The sequence below is a fragment of the Hyaena hyaena genome, unplaced genomic scaffold (genome assembly GCF_003009895.1).
Source record: "Hyaena hyaena isolate Hyena2069 unplaced genomic scaffold, ASM300989v1 scaffold_28, whole genome shotgun sequence".
NCBI classification, from domain to species: Eukaryota; Metazoa; Chordata; class Mammalia; order Carnivora; family Hyaenidae; genus Hyaena; species Hyaena hyaena.
Window position 1 is genome coordinate 5,881,675 of NW_024080660.1, and position 25,521 is coordinate 5,907,195.

At 48.1% G+C, this 25,521-nt stretch overlaps 1 protein-coding gene and 1 long non-coding RNA gene across 11 annotated transcripts in view; one reads left to right on the forward strand and one right to left on the reverse strand.

The window, feature by feature from the left end:
• SRGAP2 (SLIT-ROBO Rho GTPase activating protein 2) overlaps positions 1-25,521 on the forward strand; it is a 237,768-nt gene that overhangs the window by 197,838 nt on the left and 14,409 nt on the right. For all 10 annotated transcript variants that reach the window (XM_039227569.1, XM_039227564.1, XM_039227565.1 and 7 more), the window contains 5 exons: positions 2,524-2,584; positions 9,443-9,520; positions 10,434-10,568; positions 12,568-12,673; positions 22,116-22,340. In XM_039227569.1, the coding sequence (XP_039083500.1) occupies positions 2,524-2,584; positions 9,443-9,520; positions 10,434-10,568; positions 12,568-12,673; positions 22,116-22,340 (605 nt within the window). The remainder of the gene's footprint in view (positions 1-2,523; positions 2,585-9,442; positions 9,521-10,433; positions 10,569-12,567; positions 12,674-22,115; positions 22,341-25,521) is intronic.
• Positions 2,612-7,204, reverse strand: LOC120228912. The gene is made up of 5 exons (XR_005527623.1): positions 7,087-7,204; positions 6,524-6,585; positions 5,166-5,291; positions 3,125-3,312; positions 2,612-2,745 (listed from the first exon to the last, which is right to left on the reverse strand). It is a non-coding gene; the product is annotated as an uncharacterized LOC120228912 (long non-coding RNA).

Consider the following 25,521-nt stretch of genomic DNA (forward strand, 5'->3'; position numbering starts at 1 on the left):
CTAGGCAGAACTTTGCATTCACATAACTTGTTGAAGCCCGTAATCTGTGAGCTTCCCAACCTGCCTCTCTCTGGGTCTTTAAATTTAAGCCTAGGGCCAGAAAAACTTCACAAACCCTCATATCACTAACTTCATCATCACCGCTACCACTTTGTAACTTCCAAAAACTGGAGGTTTGTTTTGTTTTATTTTGTTTTTTTTTATACTGGAATCTCGTCTCTTCATTAGAGTATAGAAGTATAGACCCAGATCCTTCCTCTAAGATCACCCCAGGCTGACTGGCAACAACAGGGCAGACACTGGCTACTCTAGCTAGAAAGCTGGAGGAAGCAGATGGGTTGGGGCTCATGAAGATGAGCCTTTGGGACTGAGACCTTCCGGACTCCAGCTCTACCTTGGCGCACCCACGACTCCCTGTGGCAGCATCCTGCCTTCCCAGTGAGCTTGGGAGCGAGAGGCCATGCCTTACAGCCTGACTTCCTCACGAGACCTGGCTGCTTCCCTAATGGTGGACCAGGGCCCCAGTTGAAAATTCAGGGATGTAGGCAAACCTGTGAATGGGGCAGAAGCCACAGGGCCCATCCCACTTGAGAAGCAATCTCTGTCCTAAACTACTTATTATATTTTATTTTTAAGATTTTATTTGGGGGAGGGGGCACTTGGGTGGCTCAGCTGGTTAAGCGTCTGACTTTGGCTCAGGTCATGATCTCATGGTTTGTGAGTTCGAGCCCCGCATTGGGCTCTGTGCTGACAGCTCAGAGACTGGAGCCTGCTTCAGATTCTGTGTGTGTGTCTCTCTCTCAAAAATAAACATTAAAAAAGTTATTTAAAAAGATTTTATTTTTTATGTAATCTCTACACTCAACATGATCTCAAACTCCCAACCCTTAGATCAAGAGTCACACACTCCATCTACGGTGCCAGCCAGGCACCCCTGTCCTGAACTTCTATAGCCCTTTTCAGCTAGGTTTAGGGCCCTTTGCCTGATCCCTTTCTTCCTTGTAGCTGAATGATTGTGTATTTAGCTGCATTATAAAACCCTGCTGGTTTTCAGTAATGCTTGGTGTACATACTTGGCAATATTTGCTGAGCACCTAGGTTGCGGGTTGGGTGGCAGTGAGGTGTTCGGTCTTGGAAGGAAACTGCCTGGGTTTGGATCCGAGCCCTGCCACTTATTACCTGTGTCACTGTAAGCAGCTATCTCACCTGGCTAAGTCTTCATCTCCTCATTTGTCAAATGAGGATGATAGTAAGGATACATACCCCATGGGGTTGTTATCAGGACCAGTCTATCTAAAGCACCTAGGACATGACCCACCACCTGTGTAAATTCTCTGTAAATGGTAAGCTCTAATGTTCATGTGCCAATAGGAAATGTTACTCTTCTCACCACCTATTCCCTCCCCAGTTTGTAGACATCGAGTTGAGGCCCAAAGAAGTTAAATAAATGGCAGTGATGTATAGCAAAATGGCAGAGCAAAAATTTATGTCTGGGAGGCCTGCTTCTTAGTTTAGTACCAATTAGTTTCCACCATTTCTCAGAGTTGGGTTTTTCTTTCCTACCTTTTACGCCAAGTAAACCCCCTTTCTGTTGCTCCCATTGGGTCATCAGCTGATACCCTCAACTGACAATAATTGAACACCTACTATGTAAGAACATCATGGCCGGCCCTAGTGATCCAAGAATTAACAGGATCTGCCCTGTGGAGCATGAGCTATGGTGGTGACAGATGCAAACGAGGTATTCATACCCACACAGGGTATGAATCTCATCTGGGGAGTCTGATCTCATCTGGGGAGTCTGGAGAAGCAGTCCTAAGAAAGTGATACTTGCACTGAGATCCGGGTTGGGGTCCCCGGGTGAGGAGAGCATTCCAGAAGCAGGAGCAGCTCATGCAAAGCCAAGGACAAAGAACTTCTCCAAGGAATGGAAAGTTAGGCTGGTATGTCTGAAACAGAGAGACTGGAGGAAGGAGCAGAAGGAGATGAAGCTGAAGGCAAAGGCAGGACCCTGGAGCCACAGGCTGTGTAAAGAAGCCAATCAAAAAGGTTAGCTTAGAAAGTGAACGACAGGGTGTGCACTTTGAGAGGTCACCCACCACTATATTAAGGAAGGACAACATGGTCTGAAGGATGGCAAGGGTGGGAACTGAGATACTGATGTAGGGACTAAGTAGAGATGGAGCAGAGATGGCAGTAGAGATGGAGAGAAGTAAATGGATTTGAGAGATGTTTAGGAGGCCGACTTGACAGCACGTATTGACTGATTGATTGGATGGCTGTGGTAGGAAGCTGGAGGATGATCAGTTGCACTTAGGACATGCTGAGTTTAAGGCATCCGTGTGGCTTTCCAAGTAGGTGGTTGAGTGTATGCTCTGAAGCTTGGAGGAGGCCAGATGCTTCTTTGAGGACCGGCCACTGAGCCAGCTGAGATGAGTTCTGCACAGTCCAGCCCGTTTTCCTCTGACTCTGGGCTATGCCTGTTTAAAGATTCTAATGCTATGTTTCTCTTTGGCCTTTCAGGATTCCAGCCAGGCGATTCCTCTGGTGGTAGAAAGCTGTATCCGGTTTATCAGCAGACACGGTAAGCAGGATTAAAGCCTTGCCCATATTTGTGCAAAGTTGGGAAGAGCCTCCAGGAATTCTTTGTAGAGTAAGAACAGAGACCCACTTTGCATCTTGACCTTCTCAGAAACAGAATGAAATCTTGTTTGCGTAATGTTTGCTACCTTGGAATGGCCACACCTAGACATTGAGAGAAAAACAGCATACGCTTTGACCTAAAATGCCTCAGCCACTTACCACACTCCCTCTTCTAGCTTGAGAGTAGGTTTTATTTTTTTTAATGTTTTATTTATTTCTGAGAGAGAGACAGCATGAGCAGGGGAGGGTCAGAGAGAGAGGAGTCACAGAATCTGAAACAGGCTCCAGGCTCTGAGCTAGCTGTCAGCACAGAGCCTGATGCGGGGCTCGAACCCACGAACTGTGAGATTATGACCTGAGCTGAAGTTGGACGCTTAACCGACTGAGCCACCCAGGCACCCTGAGAGCGGGCTTTAAATCACAGCTGTGATGTGAGTAAGTGCAGCTGGGATGGAGTGGTAACAGTTTTGCCATTACTCACCATCTTCTCACGTGTCGTATCGCCTGCCGCACGGCTGGAAGCCTTATGTCACACTGTCTTTCTACATCATACTCCTTTGAAAACAACTCCTTTTGTGATGTTGCCCTGATTCATAATAATACTCAGGTTCTGGTTCCGGTGTGGTCTCGCTGGACACAGTATCACCTGGAGCTCCGTTAGTCACCTGTCTAAAGATGTAGCCAGCCTTTGAGAGACTTCGGGGGCTGGCTCCTTCTCAGCTGAAGTCAGATCACACTATCTGCTGCTTGGATGAAGCTGGGTCTCATAAACTCCATCCCTCACCAGCTCCCAGGCTGGTTGCACAAAATCTGGGGGTGGAGGTGAATTGCCAGCAAACCAAGCTTCTACGCGTAAGAGTGTTTAGAAAGCACAACTATCTGAGCTAATGCTGTGGACATTTCTAGGAACTGGACATCAGACGTTGTTTTTAGAGGCTGTCTTATCTAGTTAGAGGAAAAGGGACAGAATGACCTTCTTGCAGCTAAGGAGGTGTATAAATGATTGCTGGTCTCAGTGCAGAGGCACACAATTTCCCTCCCTTCCTCTCTCCCAGTAAGCTGGGACCTTGCTTCCATTCGTTTTTGGAATAGTAATTATTTTAGTATGCTTACAATTTTACCCCGCTCTAATCAGCTACAGTTTTTTCATCTTGTCTCTATTTACTTGAAGTAACAGCATTGTATATCAATAGTGAACAAATATTTATCAAGGTCCTGAGCCGTGCTGGGCACCATGCATTGTCAACTAGGAAAACAAAACCAGAGACAATGTACCTCTCCTGTCTTTACTTGGTTTTATGATGCATTTAGGAGAAAATAAATAAGCAATTGAAAAGCTAAATCAAAGGAGATAAGCTCTAGCAATTCAGAGTAGCAGTAGAAGAAACTTCACAAGATAGTAACGATTAATGATGGAGTAATTGGCAAAGATAAATCCAAACTGAGTTCAGGGGAGGAAAAATCATTTATGTCTAAAGGACAACAGGAGGAAAGGAGTCTGCACTCTTATTGCTTCGTCTGTGCGTTCCATTCAGTTGTTCAACAAATATATAGAGATACAGGTTGTTCATTGTGTGCCAAGGAAAAGTCCCTGTCTTCATGAGCTGTATATATATAGATGATTGGCTGATCAGTTAATAGATAAACACAGTCATATACAGTGTGTCTGCTGGTGGCAAGTGTCAAGAAGAAAAGCGAGGTGAAGAGATGGAGAATGGAGACCGGGACACCGTGCTGGGTGGGTTGTTCAGAGAAAGGCCCTCAGCTCCCCTTCTAAGAGGGTGACATTTGGGCGGAGTCCTGAAAGGAAGTGAGGAAGAGAGCCATGTGGCATCTGGGAAGAGCGTTTCAGAGAGAGGGAGTGTCGGATGCAGAGATCCGTGGCATACGCGGACCAGCATGCAGGAGGCCGGTGTGGCTGGAACAGAGAGAGGGAAGAGAAGAGGGGCAGGGGATGAAGCCAGAGGCCAGACTCAGGGCTCATCGCCTAAGGGAGGTGTTTGGGGTATATTCTGAGTGAGGTGGGAAGCTACTGGAGAAGTTTGAACAGAGAGCTTTTTTTTTTAAGGATTTTTTTTTATTTTTGAGAAAGAGAGAGCACAGGCACGGAAGGGACAGAGAGAGGAGGGAATAGAAGATATGAAGCAGGCTCTGCGCTGACAGCAGCGAGCTCGATGCAGGGCTCAGACTCACGGGCCGTGAGATTATGAGACCTGAGCCAAAATTGGACACTAAGCCAACTTAGCCACCCAGCGCCCGCCCCAACCCCACCCACCCGCCCCGGACAGAGAGCTTTAAAAAGAGCAGCTCTATGGAGATAAGGCCATGGGAGGAAAAAGGCTATTGCAGCCACCCTGGGAAGACACGACAGTGGCCAGGCCCAAAGTGGGAGCTGTGGGGTAGCTGAGGAGGACATGAGTCCAGATACCGTGACTCAAATGTGCCCATCCCTGCCCCCGTCCATGCACGGTGCATGTGGGACATTTCTAGAGGGGGGGCTCTGGGGAAACAGGTGTACTCACACAGCGCTGGTCAGATTGCAACCTGTCACAGCCCTTCTGGAGGGGACTTGACGTGTCTAATGGGGCTGCATATGCACACATCTTCTGACCCAGCAGCCCTTGTGGGAGTTCACCTTGAAGAGGCACCTCCAACAATACGAAAACACACACGCCCGAGGTTATGGGTTGCAGTCTCATTTGTAAAAATATTAGAAACAACCTAAATGCCCTCACACAGAACAGTGGTTGAATCAACTATGGTGCATCTGAATCCTGGGCAGTTACGAAACAGGAAGGAGCACGGTCTCTGTGAAATGACATGGAAAGATTTCCAGAACATGTTGTCAAGCGAAAAAAGCACAGTACAAAAGTATTGATAGCATGCTGCCTTTTTTGTACAAAAAAGACGATATAAGAATGTACGTGTGTCTTCTCACCTCGGCAAGAAGAAATACAGGAGGGATGAATCCAGAAACTAATATTTGATTGTTTATCTACAGGATATGCGTGGAAGAGGGATAAAAAGAATGGGGGGGGTAGGAGATGGGAGGGAAGTGACATTTTCTCTGAACATTGCTTTTGTATAATTGTGACTTTTTTTTTTTAATGTTTTTTATTTATTTCTGAGAGAGAGACAGCATGAGCAGGGGAGGGTCAGAGAGAGAGAGAGAGATACAGAATCTCAAACAGGCTCCAGGCTCTGAGCTGTCAGCACAGAGCCACACATGAGGCTTGAACTCATGAACCATGAGATCCTGACCTGAGCCAAAGTCGGACACTTAACTGACTGAGCCACCCAGGCGCCCCTAATTGTGACTTTTAGAACTACATTAGTGTTTCCCATATTCAAAAGATAAATAAACAGATAAATAAAACAAGGATGTGGGGTAAAACTCCAAGTGGAATACAAACAGTAAATCAGCATAACCAGTGAAAGAAGAAGAAAATAATCTAAGTAACTTTGGAAAACAGTATATTTTTTTAAATGTTTTTAACATTTATTCATTTTTGAGAGAGACAGAATGTGAGTAGGGGAGGGGCAGAGACAGAGAGGGAGACACAGAATCTGAAGCAGGATCCAGGCTCTGAGCTGTCAGCACAGAGCCCTATGTGGGGCTTGAACCCATGAACTGTGAGATACTGACCTGAGCCAAAGTCAAACACTTAATTGACTGAGCCCCCCAGGCGCCCCTGAAAACGGTATTTTGATCCTGTACTGTAAGTATAAAGACAAGAGCTGTAGATAAATACTATGCAGCTCTTGGTAATTTTTTTTTTTTTTTTTTGAGAGAGGGCACAAGTGAGCGAGGGACAGAGAGTGAGACAGAGAGAATCCCACAAGGGGCCGAGAAAGAGAGAGAAGCAGAGCTTGTGCTTACCAGAGGTAGGGCTCAAGCTTACCCAATGCAGGGCTCAAACTCATGAACCGTGAGATTGTGACCTGAACCGAAAAAATAGACAAACATATTGTTGCTTGGGGGGGGGGGGGGGGGGGGCAGGAACACCGTAGTACACAGTAGTTGTTTAAAAAACATTTAAGCTAAATTGAACTTTTCCCCCCCAAATAGGGATTCAAGGTATTTCTAAATTCCCCATAAATCAGGGTTAAAATTTTTGTGCATGTGCATTTCATGGAGATAGGATCTCCAACCCTTGTCAGTCCCAAAACGGTCTATGACCCACCAACTGCTGGAATTTGTACCTCCTTACTAACTTCGTGTTCCTCGAGAGGTAGATTTTATCATTCCCATTGTATAGATGAGAAAGCTGAGGCTCATCCGTAACTAGTGTCAGGGTGATCCAGGAACACTTAAAGGAGAGCAATTTGGGGAACGACAGACTGAATCAGGAGGCGAAAGCCCCACTGATCTTACGTGCAAGGGAGCCAAGTAACGTGGGCCAGTACTGTAGCCACCATTTCAAGAATTCTGATAGAGAGTACCTCTTGACAACAGCTGGATGTAGTGCAAAATGGAAGGTTCTGTGCTGCTTCCATACGGTAACTTACCCTCGTCTGAGTGGTTTTATGCCTTCATGTTTGCATGCCCTAAAAACAAATGAAAAAGATCACAGAGGGGTCAGGTTAGTCTGTCCGATGAGGCCTTACCTGTATTCTCATGAGAAGCCCAGTGCTTTTCCCCTTTACTTCTGAAAACCAACCATTTATCAGTGTTTCGACTTTCAGTGTCATTAGATTAGATACTTTGAAGATTCTGTCTGCTGACCAAGAACCTATAGCGATCTTTCTACACAGTAGGTTCCCGAGGGGAAGTGGGAACCAGACGGAAGGGGATCTCTCTGTGTTTCAGGTCTGACTTCCAGGAAGTTCTCCTCTGCTTTCCTCGTGGCCTGGGCCCATGGGCCAAGGTGGCTTTGCGCTGATGGTCAAATCTAGTAAAAAATACCGAAGTGATCCTCTCTCAGGAAATTCTTGGCTTCACCTAGAACACTGAATAGTCTGGCCCCTGAGATGACATTTCTTTATACTATACTGGATTTTTGACAAGTCACAGGGTGTGTGACTGTTTCTATCAGAACACTTGCTGTTTACCTTCTGTGTTTAAAACACCATTATTTGTCTGTTACATTCCATTGGTAACTAATATGGTGCTATTACATTGGTACTAATGGGGTTTTCACATTGTCTGTCTCTCTCTGAGGAATATTCTGGAGATTCCCTTAGAGGAGCAAACAACTTAAGTCCTATTACAAACCAGGTAATTAAATTCCCCCTGCTTGCTTCTTAATATTACTTCAATTGGATTCAAGATTATAGTCCTGGCCTATGTGATTCACATTCAAAGGTCTAGCCGATAGAATCCAGTCACTCCTCCCCCGAGAGGGTAGCCCTAAAACGATGGCAATTCTATTCTTCTTCTCTTTTTTTTTTTTTTAATATTTTTTTATTTATTTCTAGGAGAGAGAGAGAGACAGTGTGAGCAGGGGAGGGTCAGAGAGAGAGGGAGACACAGACTCTGAAAAAGGCTCCAGGCTCTGAGCTGGCAGTCAGCACAGAGCCCGACGCGGGGCTCGAACCCACGAACCGCGAGATCATGACCTAAGCGAAAGTCGGACACTCAACCAACTAAACCGCCCAGGCGCCCCTCTACCCTTTTTCTCTCAAAAAGAAATTTGTTTGAGATTTCCCTGACATGTCAGAGTTTTTGATGAATCGTGCCATTCCTGAGGAACTTGGACAAGATGCCCAAGACAGAGACACAGGGCTGAGAAAGGCTGACAAGCCTCATGTGATTGCAGACACTCGTTTGGCCTGACCCCTGGGGCCAGCTCTAAGGACATGCTTCCTAGATCTCTCACCACCTTTGCAGTCCCTTGTGTGGGATCATGAGCCACATCCTTGTTCAGACTAACAAGTGGGTTCCTGCCCTCTCTGCATTTTCCCTCTGGTCGGCCCCACAAGCCTGGTGTTGAGGAGTGAGTACATGATTACAACCAGAAGGCCTGATGACTCTGGTTCTTGTCACCTGTATAACCCAAAGCTGGCCATCACTCATCCCTTGCATCATCTAGAAAATGGGCTTGCTAGTGACCCCTACCTTGATGGCTATTGTGAAAACGTGTTGATTTATTTCTGCAAAAGCATTTTTTTAGCAGCAATCCCTGCACATGCATTATTATTTTCTTTAGTGATTGTTTCTACTCTAACAAAACCCAAGAGGACACAGTTTTATGCCCATTATCACACTGTCACATCTATGCATATTTGCCTTTGAGTTGAGCTGCGGTCAAGGACCAGCAACCAGCAGGGTATCTGACAATACTGTGTGTTGACTGATCACTTGCCTTTTCCTGTCTTCTGTCTTTCCTGAATATTCAGAACACTGTGCCCTAGCAGAGCCAAACAGTATTGGGACAGCCAAAGCAGTAATTGTATGGCAGGCCTTATGAAACTCCTCCAGCGGTGTCTAAGGCCTGCCTGCCGTACCCCCGGTGCCCGTTCCTGGCAGGGGGTAATAAGAAGGTGCCAGGGGTCGCTTCATCACTTCGCGGATGGGAACAGAGGAGCAAAGGCAGGGGGAGGATCCTGCTTCCTGGTCTCCCTCTCCCTCAGAATAAGAAATGGAGACATGGGGTGGACTTCTTTGCTTTGTTTATGCCTCATATCTACCCATTCCGGGGACTTCTCCTTGCACATGTTTTCTCCTTTGGGCTGAAGGACAGAGACATGGTGCTTAAATGCATGCTGGCCAGAGGACACAGACATCCAACCGAGCGTGAAGCTGTGGCTGTGACTTTTGTTTCTTCTCCTCCTTGACCACTTTTCCCTGTCTTTCCAGGACTACAGCATGAAGGAATCTTCCGGGTGTCGGGATCCCAGGTGGAAGTGAATGACATCAAAAATGCCTTTGAGAGAGGTAAGGAAGCGGGCTTGAAGGTAAGCCCAGATGTCTGCCAGCCCCCTAGGTGTGGCTCCTCCCGTGGCTCCTCCCTGTCTCCCCGGGGAGGCACCTGGGCTCTTCAGCCTGGCACCTGCTGTCTCTCGTGGGGTGTTCCCCAGCACGTGCAGGGAGACACCAGGGCACATCGCTGCTCCCTCCTTGGCCCACTCATCATGCCTCTCGCCTGTGGATGCTCTGCCAAAACCCAGGAAGTTAACTATGATATCTGGGCGGCTTATGGCTTCATCCAGAGCCCTTGGTGGCAGTTAATATCAAGGCTAATGCGCCTGTTCGTCGTAGCCCATTTATTATCTTGTGGGCTATTAAGGTAATGGGCAAGCTTTGGCAATTTCCGTCACTGTAATGGATATATATAGTTTCAATTTGAGGTTGGTCCTATCATTAAATCTAATTACATCTGATATGAGATCTTCCATAGGGAGCTCCAGCGTGATTGTTCTCCCGTAAGTAGGTGTCCTTTGTTGCGAGCCAGGAGGAGTAAGAGCGAGTCAGAGTGGCAAGCCTCCTTGGCCTCGTTTTCCTTCCCCAGGGGCTCAGTCCCAGCCTGGCTTCATGATTCTTGTGAGAGGGCCTGTTGCAATGTCCCAGACCAGCCCAGACAGAATGTCCCTGAGCTAGCCTGGCACAATCCAATTTATCCTAATGGACCCTTGTGCCCTCTTCTAGGCTTGGGGCCCCTGAACCTAAGCAGTCTTTGCTTTATCTAGTCCCTGGTCGATCCTACTCATGGCCACCATGCTGGGGAGAGAGCTGATGGACTCTGATGGGAACTTGGAAAGTCAGCCCTTTCCCACCACCTCTGCTTTGTTCTGTGGGGTTTTACCTCTCTCATTCTCTCTTTCCTTTTTGGGGGGCTGCTTATCCTCAGGAGAGGACCCCCTGGCTGGGGACCAGAATGACCATGACATGGACTCCATTGCTGGCGTCCTGAAGCTTTACTTCCGGGGGCTGGAACACCCTCTCTTCCCCAAGGATATCTTCCATGACCTGATGGCCTGCGTCAGTAAGTACATCCTGGCCTCAGACTGGGCTCTGGGCAGGAAAGAACACCTAGTAACAACAGACAAGCAGTTTCCATGGGGTCTTTCCCGCCCCCATAAACTTTTCAGTAATCTTTTTCTTTTCCCTCTGTAGTCTCTCCTCCTCATCCTCAGTCCTTCACCCCCTGCTAGGGAGGGAGGAAGGATGAGTTTTCAGGAAGAGTCTAGGACAAGTCAGACATCCTGGCCTTTTCTTTCTGATTTACCTTAAACGCCTTGCTTTGCTGGGCTTTATCTTTCTTCAGGAAAACACATTTCTTTTTTTTTTTTTTAATTTATTTATGTATTTTGAGAGAGAGAGAGAGAGAGAGAGAAGGAGAGCATGAGCAGAGGAGGGGCAGAGAGAGGGGAAGAGAGAATCCCAAGCAGGCCCTGCACTCTCAGCATCAAGTCCACCTGACTCAGGGCTCAATTTCACAAACTGTGAGATTATAACCTGAGCCAAAATCAAGAGTCAGACACTTCACAGACTGAGTCATCCAAGCATCCCCAGTAAAATACATTTCCAATCATATGTAAGACATGGTACTTTTCAGTTAGTGGCAGTTCAGACATTTACTGCTTGTGCTTGTTATGATCTAAAAGAAATGTTTTCTGCTTGTTGCTTTAAACATGGCACGGCTTACCTGCTAGCTGTGTTAATGTGTGTTCTTCTAGAAATAAAAGCCCTCTGCACATTTAAAAGTAGCGACATGATGTTTTCCTGGAAAAGGATATAGTCTCTACTTTATCCTTCTTACAGTTTCTCTACCTCTTACTCTCAAATTTGGGGCTTGGAAGAACTGTTCTCACCATTTAGTTTAGCTCATTATCCTGTTTTGTTTTCCATGGAACATAATCCATGGAAACTTGGGTTAATATCAGATCACCCTGGAAGTAGACCCCAATGGAATGATGGCTACAGAGGCTGGAGAAGGCAGTGCCTTGGACCTGGGGAAAAGAACCTTCTTCCTAGGTGCACCAGGGTCTTCATACCCCCCAAGTTTCGAATTTGACTCAGCACATGCCACGAACACTGTTCCTATCTGCTGTTCTGAGGACCCAAAACATTCAATAAGCTCTCTTTTTGACCCACTATTTTGGGAGGTCTAGTGAAAATCAGTTCTGTGGGTGATTAAATATATGCATCCCTCCTGTCCTCACATCTTTCTCTAGGACTGGGCTTAGGCAAAAATCTTAAGTGGACCGGGGCTACCAAGATAGTTCAAGACACATTGGGTGCACACTTCTCCCCTTGAGATATGCTCCTAAACCCACTGCTTTCCACTTCTTTTTCACAGAAAGACGCACATAGAAAATGACAATAGCCATGTGGGGCACTATGGGAGTGGGGAGACTGGCTTTGGATGGAGGCCACCAGCCTTGGGGCTTACCTGTAATTGATCTGTCCACAGCACAAGAATCAGGAAACTGCTTTGGTCTTCTCCCCAGATAGCACTATTTATGCAGGCATCTACCATCTCTTGCCTTTGGCTGCATTCTGCTCAACCCCACTGCAGATAAGGGAGGGGAAGATAAGCCAGACCTATCCAGAGGGCAAGGTGATACTTGTGTAGAGTGAGCAAGACAAGACCTGCACAGCATGTGTCCCTCCCCACATGTACATCCCCCCAAGACCAGATGTCAAGCAATTAGTTATAGCAGGTTCATGGACAGTCCTTGTCTCTGGTTCTAATAAGAGGGTAGTAGGTACTTGGGGACATCTCCAACCCCTTCAGTGCCCAACATACATATTCCTTAAGTCCTGTAATCCATAAGTGTCTGGAGCCTAACATGTACCCTATAGCTGCAGCCCAGCCCCAAGGAGCCCCAGGAATGGAACTCCTTACATAGACTAGCACCAGTGCTGTGTGGACTTGGCCTGGCCACTGTGCAGCACCTGCTGGTAGGAAGGGCCCTCTGACCATCACTCCTCGGGATCTCTGTTGCAATGGAGGATGACACATGGCTTTCTTCTTTCAGCAATGGACAGCCTGCAGGAGAGAGCTCTGCACATCCGGAAAGTCCTCCTGGTCCTGCCCAAAACCACTCTGATTATCATGAGATACCTCTTTGCCTTCCTCAATCAGTGAGTAGACTTCCCAGTGAGCAACTGGATCAGGCCTTGGCTTCAGCCCTGGAAGCTTCCATGTAGAGCTATGTCAGTTCATCCAGCCCAATAGGTATTTATGGAGCACCTACAAGGTGCTGGGCACCGTCGCAGGCCATACGAACATGTTGCAAAATAAGAGACAAAAGCCCTGGTATCATTTAACTCACATTCCAGAGCAGGAGACAGAGAGATAACACCTATGTCAGGCCGGAGTAAGTGCTTAGAAGAGAAATGAAGAAGCGCAAGTTAAGAGCCAGCATGGGGGGTCTGAATGGGAGCAGGGGTGAAAGAGGGAGAGCTGCTGCAGAGGGGTAGTCAGCAAGGGTCTCTCTGAAGGAGATGGTGTGAGAGCAGGAACCTAAATGAAGTGAAGGAACCACAGGGATGTCCAAGGCCATCAGGCCCTGAGAGTCACGGTAAAAATGGGTTTGGCTTTGACAAGCCACTGGAGGGTTTTAAGCAGAAGAGTGACGAGATCTGATCTCTCTATATTTTTTAAGCCCGCCAACAGCTTTGCGGAGAAGTCACCATTGAGGGCTGCAAAGAGAGGCAGGGAGACCTAGGTAGAGGTTATTGTGAGGTCTTGGCCATGGGTACTGGGGGCTTAGATAGGATGGGAGGGGTCACGAGGGAGGGTGATGGCTGTGGGGTTGGGTTTGGGGTCTGTTTGGAGCATAGCATTGACCGAACTTCCTGATGGGGAGGATGTAGGGTGTGAAGAAGGAGAGAAATCCAAATGTTTGGCAGAAGCAACAGGGAACCAGTGACTGTTATGGAGCTGGGGAAGACGGAATCGAGACAAGGCACCCGCTGGGTCATGTTAATCCGAGGTGCCTGTTAGGCGTCCAAGTGGAGATTTCCAAGTAGGTAGCGGGACTTGAGAATCGGACACTCGGGAGAAACTGATTGGAGCTACGAGTCTGCAGTCACCGTGTACTTGCTATTTTAGCTGGTTACCCAGGGAGTGAGTGTAGCCACGAGAGCTCTGAGGGCAAGAGGGGCCCTGGGCTTGACTGGGGCATTGCTTCCTGTCCATGTGCCCTTGCCCAGGGCAGGCATTGTGTCCCCAGGGGGCGGCAGAAGCAGCAAGCAGGGATGTGTGATACTCCCCGCCGTGGGCACCGCGGTCCCCACGCTGCTTCCCCTGTAGCGTCTCCCTCCGCAACCCAGAGCAAGGGCTATATATGGGCAACGTGAGGCCAGATAAGACCCACAGATGTGTTTCCTTTCTGTCTGCTGTGTCTTGAATACTAGGGGATTTTACTAAAAAATATCTAGATTTCCAGTTTCTCTTGAAAGCACTATTAGATCTGGTGATAGTGGACCCGTATTCCCCGAGGCGCCAGTGCCCGATGCAGGAAGGGCAGCTGCCTGGGTGAAGCGGGCCCTCCAAACACTCCCTAATACTGATACTGAATTCACTTGTCATCAATCTTGTTTTACGTGTTTTCCTCTAGTAAAGAAACATTTACCTAGACCTGTGAATCTATCAAAAGAGAAAACAAAAATTAGACCAAGGGGCTAGCGTCTTTTTGTTTTTTGTTTGGTTTTTAAATTTTTTTTAATGTTTATTCGTTTTTGAGAGAGAGAGAGACAGAGACAGAGTGCAAGTGGCAGAGGGTCAGAGAGAGAGGGAGACACAGAATCCGGAGCAGGCTCCAGGCTCTGATCTGTCAGCACAGAGCCCAATGCTGCAGTCAAACTCACAAACCATGAGATCATGACCTGAGCCAACGTCAGATGCTCAACTCACTGAGCCACCCAGTCACCCTGGAGATAGCGTCTTTCAGCACAAATTTCTTTCTCTTCCTGGTCTATTTGGTCTTTGCTTCAAAGGAAAACAAATTTAGTGACCATCTCATGAGCTTTGGCTCCCTCGTAAGTTCATGGTCAGCCTGGCTCTCTAGGACATCTAGGTTAGCACCCCCTGCCGGAGACGTTGCCGGAGCACCCACACTGTCCGTCAGCCTTGCTGCTGGTGGTGGAGAGTGACAGAAGGGCCCGGCTGTTGGGTCTGCCTCCTCCACGCGGCTGTGTCTGCATATGCCATTAGCCACACCCTGACTCAGCACCACAACTGCCTGAGTTCAGAGCCCCTCACGGCTCACGCAGGGTGCTCACGTGAGGTGCATTCCGGGCTGGTGGAAACGGAAACTATGTGATGACTCTTGAGCCATTCAGCCTCCCAGGGCCACCATCCTTCTCTCCCCTCATTGATGGATACCTGCCCCCAGAGTGAACCTGGTCTGCTCCCCCAGAGCAAGGAGCCTGACGGCAGTGGGTAACACAACAAGGGAGCACACGCAGGTCCTGGGGAGACTGTGTTGTGTAAGCACATTGGCCCCATCCTCTCCCCCACATCTTCTTCCTGCTAAATGGTGGCGGGGGCTCACAGGAGCAGGGGGAGCCATAGAGCAAGCCATCGTGCGGAGCCAGAGACGGTGGCCACTGTTGAAGTCAACATGGGAATTACTTTGGTTTTGCTTTTTTTTTTTTTTTTAACAAATAGTTTATTGTCAAATTAGTTTCCACATAACACTCAGTGCTCATCCCCACAAGTGTCCTTGGTTTTGCTTTTTTATCTGGTTTTAAAAAAGATGCATTTGCTCATAAGAGTAGTTCATGGGAAAGATGCAACATTAATAACCGGGGTGTTTCCTAAAGTAATAAATGGAATTCAGGACATGGGTGGTAGAGAAGACACCTCTGCAGGAAGATGGCAGGTCCTAAGTGTACCCTTATCAACAGATGTGGCAACGGTGGACACAGGTCACTCCTGAGGGAGACTGCCCCGGCTTAGACTTTCAGGACTGCTCTTCTCTGTCATTCTGCGTCCTAGGACATGTGTGTACTTTATTTCTGGATGGTCTTTTCTTTTGGGTTGTACCCATCCTCAATCTCAAGGAGCCAAAAAAACTAATATGTATACATATGTTTGTGGAACTCCTTACGCAGCGCACCAGCACTGTGTGGACCTGACCTGGCTCCATATCTACGTAGCTAGTGTCCTTCAGAATTCCCAGTCCACTGCACAAACCTCAGGCACATGCCTGTCCAGCAGGCCTTATTAACTATTACCATTATCCTTTCTAGCATCTGTATTAATTATCTATTGCTGTGGAACAAATCACCCTAAAACTTACCAACTTGAAACAAGAGGCATTCATTATTCTGTTAAGGTTCCTGTGGGTTAGGGATCCAGGTGCAGTGTGGCCAGGGACTCTGGCTCTAGGTCTTAGGAGGTTGCAGTGAAAGTGGTGGGGGCAGGGCCATAGTCTCTTCCAAAGGCTCCGCTTAGGAGAGGATCTTCTTCCAAGCTCACTTGCGTGGTGTTGGCAGGATTCAGTTCCTTGCAGGTTGTTGGACGAAGGACCTTCGTCCCTGGCCGAGTCTTTTGTTAGCTCTTCACCATGTGGGCCTCACCATAGAGCTACACACAATATGGCAGCCGGCTTCCCTCCAAACAAGTTGAGAGAACACCCAAGACAGAAAGCACAGTCCTTGGTAGCTTAATCTCAGAAATGACATCCCATGCCTTCTTCCATATTCCATTCACTAGAAATGAGTCACTAAATCTAGCCCACATTCAAAGGGAGAAAATTACACCAGGGAGTGAATACCAGTAGGCAGGGACCATGAGGTTAATTTTGGAGGCTGCCTACCGCAGCCTGTATACTACCCAGAGAGTTTTTGCCCCCCAACAAAGTGTAGGTAGCTCCCCCTCACTGCAGCTGATTCTGCTGCTTGCCTTTTGAAACCTGCTTTCTTCTGATGTCAAACAATATAGCCTTCTAGTTTCTTGCTAGCCAAGTGAGGTTCACGGACAAGCTTCACCAATATCATCTGGGGAGATTGTCAGCAATGCAGAGTCTGAGCCCCTCCCCTCTTGAAGTCCTATGAATCAGAGTCTGTATTTTAACAAGGTCCCCTGGCGAGTCACACACATGAGAGTCTGAGAAGCCGTGTGCCGGGTCCTTAAACACTGTTCCGCTGTCTGAAAGAATCAATCAGTGGTGCTTCTCTCCTGATTAAAGTGCCCCGGTGGCTCCACAAAAGCTGAGTCTTCCTCTAAATCTCACCCATCTCCAGGTGCCTCATAGTTTGGAAAGATTCTGTCTGGGCTGTTCTTCTGACTTTCACAAGGAGTGTTTTGGCTTCTACTCACCGATGGACAAGTAGAGTTGTGGTTGGGTTGCCTTCGGAGATCCGTAGCTGCTCACATACTAACTTAGTCATTTATTTCATACATATTTATTAAGCATCTACTGTGTGCCAGGCCCTGTTTTAGGTGCTGACCATCTAAGAGTGCACCAAACAGCCCAGGTGTCCCATGGAGTCCCTTGTGGAGTTTATATTCTATTGGAAGAAGACAGACCAAACTAATAAGTATGCATATCACATGTCAGAGGATAAGTGCTATAGAGAAAAATAAAGCAGGTAAGGCAAGTGGAGCCTGCCCAGGGCCAGGGTGAGAATTTGCTCTTTAATACCCAGTGGTCAGCAGATGCTTCGCTGAGCAGGTGACAGTGGGCCATGGGGTAGGAAATGATGTCCCAGAGAAATGATGTCCTAGAGAAAATGATGTCCCAGAAGCCACATAGAGAAGTATTTCGAAGAGGGTGTGATAACAGAGTGAAATGTGATGACAGGTCAGCTAAGAAAAGGACTAAGAATTGCTTTAGCAGCAGGGAGAGTACTGGTGACCCTGAGCAGCGTTGTGTTGATGGAGTGGAAGGGGTCAAACCCTGCCGGTGTGGGTTCAGGAGAGAAGGGGTGCTGCTGATGGAGAGAAGAAACGTGATAGACCCATACGGGGGGTGGGGGGGGCGTGGAGGCGGAGGAGTAGCGTTCAGCCATAAAAAGGAATGAGATGCTGAAGCACCTTATGGCGTGGATGCACCTTGAAAACATCACGCTGAACCAAAGAAGCCAGTCGCAAAAGACCACGTAGTGTGTGATTCCATTTGTGTGCAATGTCCAGAGCAGGCACGTTAGTGGAGACGGCAGACTTGTGTAGCCAGGGGCTGAGGGGAGGACAGAAGGGGGGTGACCGCTGATGGATGTGGGATTTCCTTTCGAGTGATGAAACTGTCCTGGAACTAATAATAGTGATGATGGCTGCACAACATTGTGTATACGCTAAATGGCGCGGAATTGTACGCTTTTACTAAGATGGTGAAAATGGGGCGTGCCTGGGGGCTCAGTCAGTTAGGCGACTGACTTTGGCTCAGGTCGTGGTCTCACGGTTCATGAGTTCAAGCTCCGCATCAGGCTCTGTGCTGACAGCTCAGAGCCTGGAGCCTGCTTCACATTCTGTGTCTTCCTTTCTCTGCCCCTCTTCTGCTCATGCTCTGTCTCTCTCTCAAAAATAAATAAACATTAAAAAAACCTTTTTTTTAAAGATGGTAAAAATGGTAAGTTGTATGTCTGTATATTTTACCACAACAAAGAAGGGGAGGGAGGGAGAGAGAAGGCATGTTAGTCTGCTAGGGCTGCCGTAGCAAAATACCACAGACCAGGTGCCTTCAGGAATAGAAACCCGTTGTCTCATGGTCCTGGGGTCTAGAAGTCCAAGAGTAAGGTGCCAGCATAGTTGGTTTCTGGTGAGGACCCTCCTTGGCTTGTAGATGGCCACCTTCCTTCTGTGTCTTCCCATGGCTTTCCTCTCTGCATGAGCAGGGAGAGCTCTGCTATCTCCTCCCTTCAGTATAAGGACCACAGTCCCATCAGCGCAGGCCCCCACGCTGATGACCTCATGTAACCTTCATTATCTTCTTAAACGCCCTTTCTCCAAATACAGTCACATGCTGGGGGGATAGGGCTTCAACACAGGAATTTGGGGAGCGGGACACAATTTAGTCCATAACCAAAGAGGTGGAGATGAATCAGAAACAGCAAGTATAGAGAACTCCCAAATAGTTTTATTGTTGAAGAGGAGAGAAATGGGACAGTAATTAGGTGTGGATATGGAGTTAAGAGAGATTTCTTTTCAGATGGACAGTATTACTGCATGTTTGCAGGCTGGTGGGAATGACACAGCGGTGAGGAAGAACTAATGACGGAGGAGACAGCGAGGGCAATGGCGGGAGTGATATTCTTATTGGAGAAGAGAGGATGGAGTTCACTGCGGGGGAAGGAAGGTGGAACATGAGGGCACAGACGAAGTCCCTTAACAGATGCAAGGAGCACGGGAGTGCTGACACATGGCGTCACAGGCAGAGGGAGTGAGGGGATGCCTTTGAAGGAGCATGAGAAAAAATCAGCCAGAATTACCTTTCATGTCTCGTGTCTTAGAGAGCCTTTTGAGGAAGTCGGGGAAGGCTGTTAAATCTTGAGTTTATAGTGGGAAGTTGTAGTGTCTCCTATTGGAAAAGGTTTTAAAAGGACTGATGGATTCTCAGCCCCACGTTTTGCCTGGGGCCATGGTGAATAATATGATTTCTCTTCATCCCTTTCAGACCTAGAGTCAACCCTGATGTGTAATATCTTACCCACAGTCTGTTGGTTGTTGCCAAATCAAACACCTGGGACACGTGAAGTGGAAGGTTTTTAAGTGAAATGTCATGTATTTCAAACAGTCTGTCCCAAGCTTACCGTTCTTGGTAAGGAGGAGTTAAGCTTTCAATGTTGGGATCTGGAGTCCTCAGCCTGATGACACCGATCAGGAGAAGACAATGGCTAGACTCCTATAAATCAATTGCTGGCAAATGTCAGCAGCCCTGCTTTCTATTTTCTGACTAGAATCAAGGGCCCTATATCAAGAAGCAATTAGGATATTATAATGACAGAAAATATTGATTGAGCACCACCTATGTGCCAGGCACAGTGCTCAGTGCTTTGAGTGTAATTGCTCATTTAAGCTTTATAGCAGCGCCACAAAGAAGGTACAATTTTTTTTTTTTTACATGGAAGAGACTTAGAATGTAGAACACTATCATGGAATTGGTAAGCGATGTGACCAGGACTCAAAACCAGATCCACTTGACTCTAAAATTCAGGGGATGTTTTGTTTTTCTCTTTTAATTTAATCTAAGAGACAAATGTGCATCATTAAAAGGTAAAAAGTCCAGAAAAGTACATGATAAAAAAACAAGTTCCCTACAGCAATCCTGATTTTCTCATTCCTCCCCAAAAGCCTATGTTCCCAATCTCTGTGCTGAGCCTTGTTAAGATACACAAAAGATGAGTTTGAATCAATTAGAAGAATTCACTAGTATTATAGATAGAAGCTATAGAAATATAGTACAGTTCTTAGAAGAGATGGCCTTATATAAGTCCACGCCAAAAAAATGTTTAAAGAGGAAGCTGTTACCACTGTTATCCATTTTAGGGTTTTTTTGTTTTGTTTTGTTTTGTTTTTGTTTTTGTTTTTTCAATAAAAATCCAGTATTTGAATTCTTATACTGGATACAGACTTTAGGGCATGGATTATTAGCACCTTTATATTGTATATGAGATGAGTGCATCTGTATGTGTACACATGTGAGTTTTCCTGGGGAGAGAATCTCTGCTTTATGTCAAATTCTTGAAGGAGGCCGTGACCCCCAAATAGTTTAGAATCATGGCTTTCCCCCTAAACCCGGGTGTTCCCATTGTAGATTGGAAGAGAGAGAAGGATCTTGGTTTACCTTTTAATGGGAGTAAGAAACGCAACTGCTCCATTAGACCCTAGTCCATGAAGAAGTGTCCTCCTCAAGCCCATGGTCATTGCAGCCACCTATCAACTGAACAGTCCTTCCCGTAGGAGGCTCGGCAAGGTTGCTCCTCTCTCACAAAGCTCTGGACTAGGGCTTTTGGAGCTAGTCTTTGTTTCCCTTTGACTGCCAGGCTTCCCCAGAAATGACTGGTTTTTTTCCATGTTACCAAATGTCATCAGCTCGCACTAAAGAAACATGGCCTTCTCCCTCCTTTTCCCTGTTGAGGTTACCAAGGTAATTATCTCTCCTATCTCTTTCCAACATTTGTCTGACCAAAAAGTAGACTTAGAAACTTCTCCCAGCCTTTTCTGAATCCCAGCGCTCTATTAACTCAGGAGCCAGGGAAGGATTGTAAAATTTAGCCTTTAAGACCTTCTATGAAGTGGTCCAGCCACTAAAATCTATAACCGCACCCATCGCTGGCCTCGCTGCATTTGACTGAGTCCTAGAGAACATTGACTCTCAACCATGACCAGTAATTCCCCCCGTGACAGCTGTTCACATCCATCGTACCCCTTCTTAGTTCCTGCACTGATTCTCCAAAGTGGACAAGAGATGTATCTGTGTATCTTCACAGGACAAGATCTGTGAATCTTCAGCAGAGGAGAGAACATTGGGTTAGAGAGACCAGCGTGGTAATTTGAGTCTGGGTACAGGATACACTAGAAATGAACTCTGTCCAGTTCTGACGAATACCTACTCAGATGAAGACAGCTGAGCCTCAGGCCTCTGGTTCGGTATTAGAGGGCTTCGGTTCCTCCTCAGAGCTGACAGAACCAGGTGCTGGGGACCTCCTGCAGATGCCCATTAGGGAGGCAGAACTCCTGTGCCGAGCTCACGGCTCCGCACCCTAGGGCTGGGGGCAGGGAGTACAGGCCCAGAGCTGGCCAAGCTGTCAGCCTGGACAAACGGAGACCAGTGAGGGCCAGTGACGCCCAGGGGCTCACTGAAGGGCTTGGGGCCTTGGCCAAGGTTGGAGGTGTGGCTGGAGCAGCTGCTGGCTGAAAAGGGGACTTCCCAAAATAAATCCCCAATAACGGAGTCAGACTGTAGCCAGAGAAAGCCTGGGCATAAACTGAGCAGCAATGCTGACCTTTTCCTGAATAAATCTTGATTGTAATAATAGAGGATATTATGAAAATGAAAAACAATTACATTAGCTGTTCCAGAAGGAAATTCAGTTGCTTGACGGAATACAAAAGCTAATCGTTTGGCAATTTTTTAAAAGACGTCTAGAGCTTGGAATGGAACATCCCTAGTAATTTGATTGTTTTGCTGTGCAGGGAGGCACACAACACACACACACTGTGCCTTCTGACCGTATCATTACGAGGGCAGCCTGAGGGTCTCCATCTGTGCTGGCAGCTTAGGGGGCTGACGTGTGGGAGCCGCCCTGGTCGTGCAGAGTGGTGCATTCTCGAGGCAGGGTGGGTTTGGTGGTAAAGTATGGAGCGGGGCTCATGATGGGGTGACAAGTAGGATTTGAAGGAGGAGCTGGAAAGAGAGGAGGGGTGAGACCTGCAAGGAGGCAGCTCCCAAATGACTGTCCTGGTGGTCATCCTCTTCTCCCCCTAGACTTTCTAGAAGGGCTCTGATGCCCAGAAAAGCAGGTGGCAATTTGTGGAACTTCTGCTCTTGCTCTTGGCAGTGCCTCCCACAATTGTGTTTTCTGGGCATTCATGCGAGAGCTTCCCAGCCTGCCCCCTTCCCTTCTCCTCCAGTTTATCACAGTTCAGTGAAGAGAACATGATGGACCCCTACAACCTCGCCATCTGCTTCGGGCCCTCACTGATGTCAGTGCCTGAGGGCCACGACCAGGTGTCCTGCCAAGCCCACGTGAATGAGCTGATCAAAACCACCATCATCCAGCATGAGAACATCTTCCCAACCCCCAGGGAGCTGGAGGGCCCTGTCTACAGCAGAGGAGGAAGCACAGAGGACTACTGGTAAGGGGCCTCCGGGCCGGAGGTTGGGGGGTGTCCCCAGTGCACACTGGCACGGGGGCCAGATGGCCAAGCGAGACCCAGGGGAAACACCCAGATCCTCCCAACCTTGCGCTCCCAGGCAATCCAAGCTGCCGGGATCTGAGCACAGTGCCTGACCCGACCTCGACCCGACCTATGGAGTAAGTGCCACTTTGTGCCACCTCCCTGTGTTTTATGAGTTCTGAGTGCCAAGGAACCAATCTGGAAAACAATAATAGGAATGTGAATAATCTCCAGGGAAAGAACGTTTGTAAAGTTGTATTTAGAACAACTGTTCATCAGTCAATGGTGCCTCTCGGGTGCCATGTCTGTGCTGCGTGTAGTAAGACGCAGTCCTGGGTCCGGGTCACCAGAAATAAGGGCTTCTTCCTTATTGTGAAGAGCTAGGATATGCGGCATAATTTCCTCGCTGTGAGTTTGTACAGGGATACTTTAGAATGATTGCAGGATTTGTGAAGAGAAAAAGGGGTAAGCTCCATTTTCGGCCGGTAAGACTTATCTCCACCCTAAAGCAAGACTCAATCCTGTGGGACAAGGTTTTTCATGACCTAGCCTGGTAACAGAGATATCAAAGGAATCCCTAAGGGCACGTCTTTACTAGACCCTTGTGTTACACAGTTAACAAATCACTATTCCCATATTATAGAGAAAGTCACTGTAACCTAGAGAAGAAGCCAGTGACAATCTTTCAGGCCACCTTAGTGATGGGAATTCCAACCACACTGTCTTGGTTCTTAGTACAGGGCACCGTCCAGGACCCAACACTGCACCCCAGGGTACCACTTACAGTATCTTTTTCCCAACCGAACACAAAGGCAACGCCTCTCTCTTTAACTCCCTAACATCCCTTACCTCCTCCTTCCCCTCCCTTCTCCCCCCGACTCATGCTTCAGCCTGAGCTGAAAGCATGAGCCAGCCCAAATCGGATTCCATGTGAATTCAACATCTGGAACCAATTCAGCAGCCCCATTGCTATCCACTGAGGTCGGGGAGGACAGGGGAGGTTGTTTACTTAATTAGAGGCCAGTGAGCCCATGCTTCTCCCTGATCCCCACAGAAGGAGCCTTCTGCCTGAGGCATGAAGAAAGTGGTATTCACGTGTCTGTGAATACAGAAATACCACTGACACCCCTGGGTTCAATCTTGTCCGCTGTCCCGTGGATCCCAGCATCTGGCTCCGAGCTGGAGAAACCCATACTACCCGGCTTGGAGAGAAAGCTTTGTTTGTTTGTTGATAATTGCATTTTTTTCCTTACATAGTTTATTGTCAAGTTGGTTTCCATATGCCACCCAGTGCTCATCCCCACAAGTGCCCTCCTCCATGCCCATCACCCCCCTTCCTCTCCCCCTCACCCCCATCAGCCCTCAGTTTGGTCTCAGCATTCAAGAGTCTCTCATGGTTTGCCTCCCTCCCTCTCCCCCCCTTTTTTTCCTCCTTCTCCTCCCCCATGGTCCTCTATTAAGTTCCTCCTCATCCACCTATACATGCAAACATATGGTAGCTGTCCTTCTCTGCCTGACTTATTTCGCTCAGCATAACACCCTCAAGTTCCATCCACGTTGCTACAGATGGCCAGATTTCATTCTTTTAGAGAGAAAACTTTTTGTCACTGAGAGATAGTGGGTGAGGACTGGGGAGGCTGCTCAGGTCTCAGGCTACGAGCTGACGTGCTCCAGGGAGCTGTCTTTGCTCATGTGACTTGGAGACTTGGTTTCTGTCTTGCATGAGGGTTGAAAACTGTAGAAAAGTGGTCCCAGGGTCTGCTTTATCTCCCTTCCAAAGTGTGCCCTCACTTCTCAAATATCTCCGGCCCGATCCCAGGACACAGAGCCCCCCACAGCCCCATTCCCCCATTCCCCCATTCCCACCCCAGCGGAGCAGACAGAGTCATGGCGGGGGGGAGGGTGGCTCACAGGGGCATGGAAGGGAGGGCACCTTCCGCCAGTTCTCTCCGAAGCATTCTCCCTGGCCCCCCGCTGTTTGTTGTGCATCTGACATTTATTAGCAGCCTCTGGAAAAACCACCAGATTAGTCAGGGTATGTTACTACCACAGACTGGGTGGGAGGCCAGAAATACGCAAGATCAAGAGCAGGTGACTGTGGGTGAGAAGGACCATCTGACGACTGGACTCAGCCACTCAGAAGGCTCCCAGCCTCTCCTCTTCTTTGGGAACAGGAAGAAGTGCCAGTGAAGTGAGCTCAGATGGATGAAGGGGAGGTGAGGGAGGGGTGGCAGAAGGGGGTGCTGGAGCCTGAGAACCCAGGAGAATGGCCAGGAGACCAGAAGAGCCAGGAAGAGGGGGCCCCGGGCTGCTTGGCCTCCCTGCCGCTGTGACGCCAAGAGGCTAGTCCCACCTCCCCACGCTCACCAGCCGTACTCCAGGACCCGGTTGCTGTTTGGCCGCTGGGCTTCCTCAGACGGCAGGTGCAGGCGTGGGACCGCGCATAGGACTTTAGCCCTAGGTGGGACCTTAAAAGGCATCATCTTGCCCTCACGTTAGAGCAGTGGTTCTCCGAGTGGGGCCCCTGGACCAACAATACTTACGTCACATAGGACTGGTTAGGGGTACAGACAGCTCAGCTCCGCCCGGCCCTGGAGAATTAGAAACTAGGGGTGAAGCAGTCCGCTTTCAACAAACTTTCCAGGACTCCCTGACATTTGAGAACTGCCGCCTTAGTGGATGGCTGTATAAATGAACTTGGAGCTCTGGAGGAAACGGAGCCTTTGCTCTGTGCACCCCTGGTGCCTGAGGGCTTCTAGAATGTCATGAAACTCATCAGAGGGCTTTTAAGCACAGTAAACAGTGCCCCAGTGAAAACCTGTGCCCACATTTTTTGATAAGGGAGAGTCCCTGTTGATGTTCTCCCAGAATGTTCTCTGGAGTCTGGAGAGCCTCCTTGGAACTGACTTGCTTCACGTGAGGTGAGTTCTGAACTGGTTCCCTGAACTTTGAGGAACTTTCTGGAGTGAAAAACCCATTCCAAGTGGAGGGACAGGTTAGAGGCTCAAACGTAGGAATGGTGAGGCCAGGTAGTGGAGTTGAGGTGGTGGTGATACTTCCATAGAACTGCCTGGAAGTCCCCCTTGTTACTACCAACTGCCAGAGGAAGAAACTTTAGAAATGAACAGGGGTTTTGTCT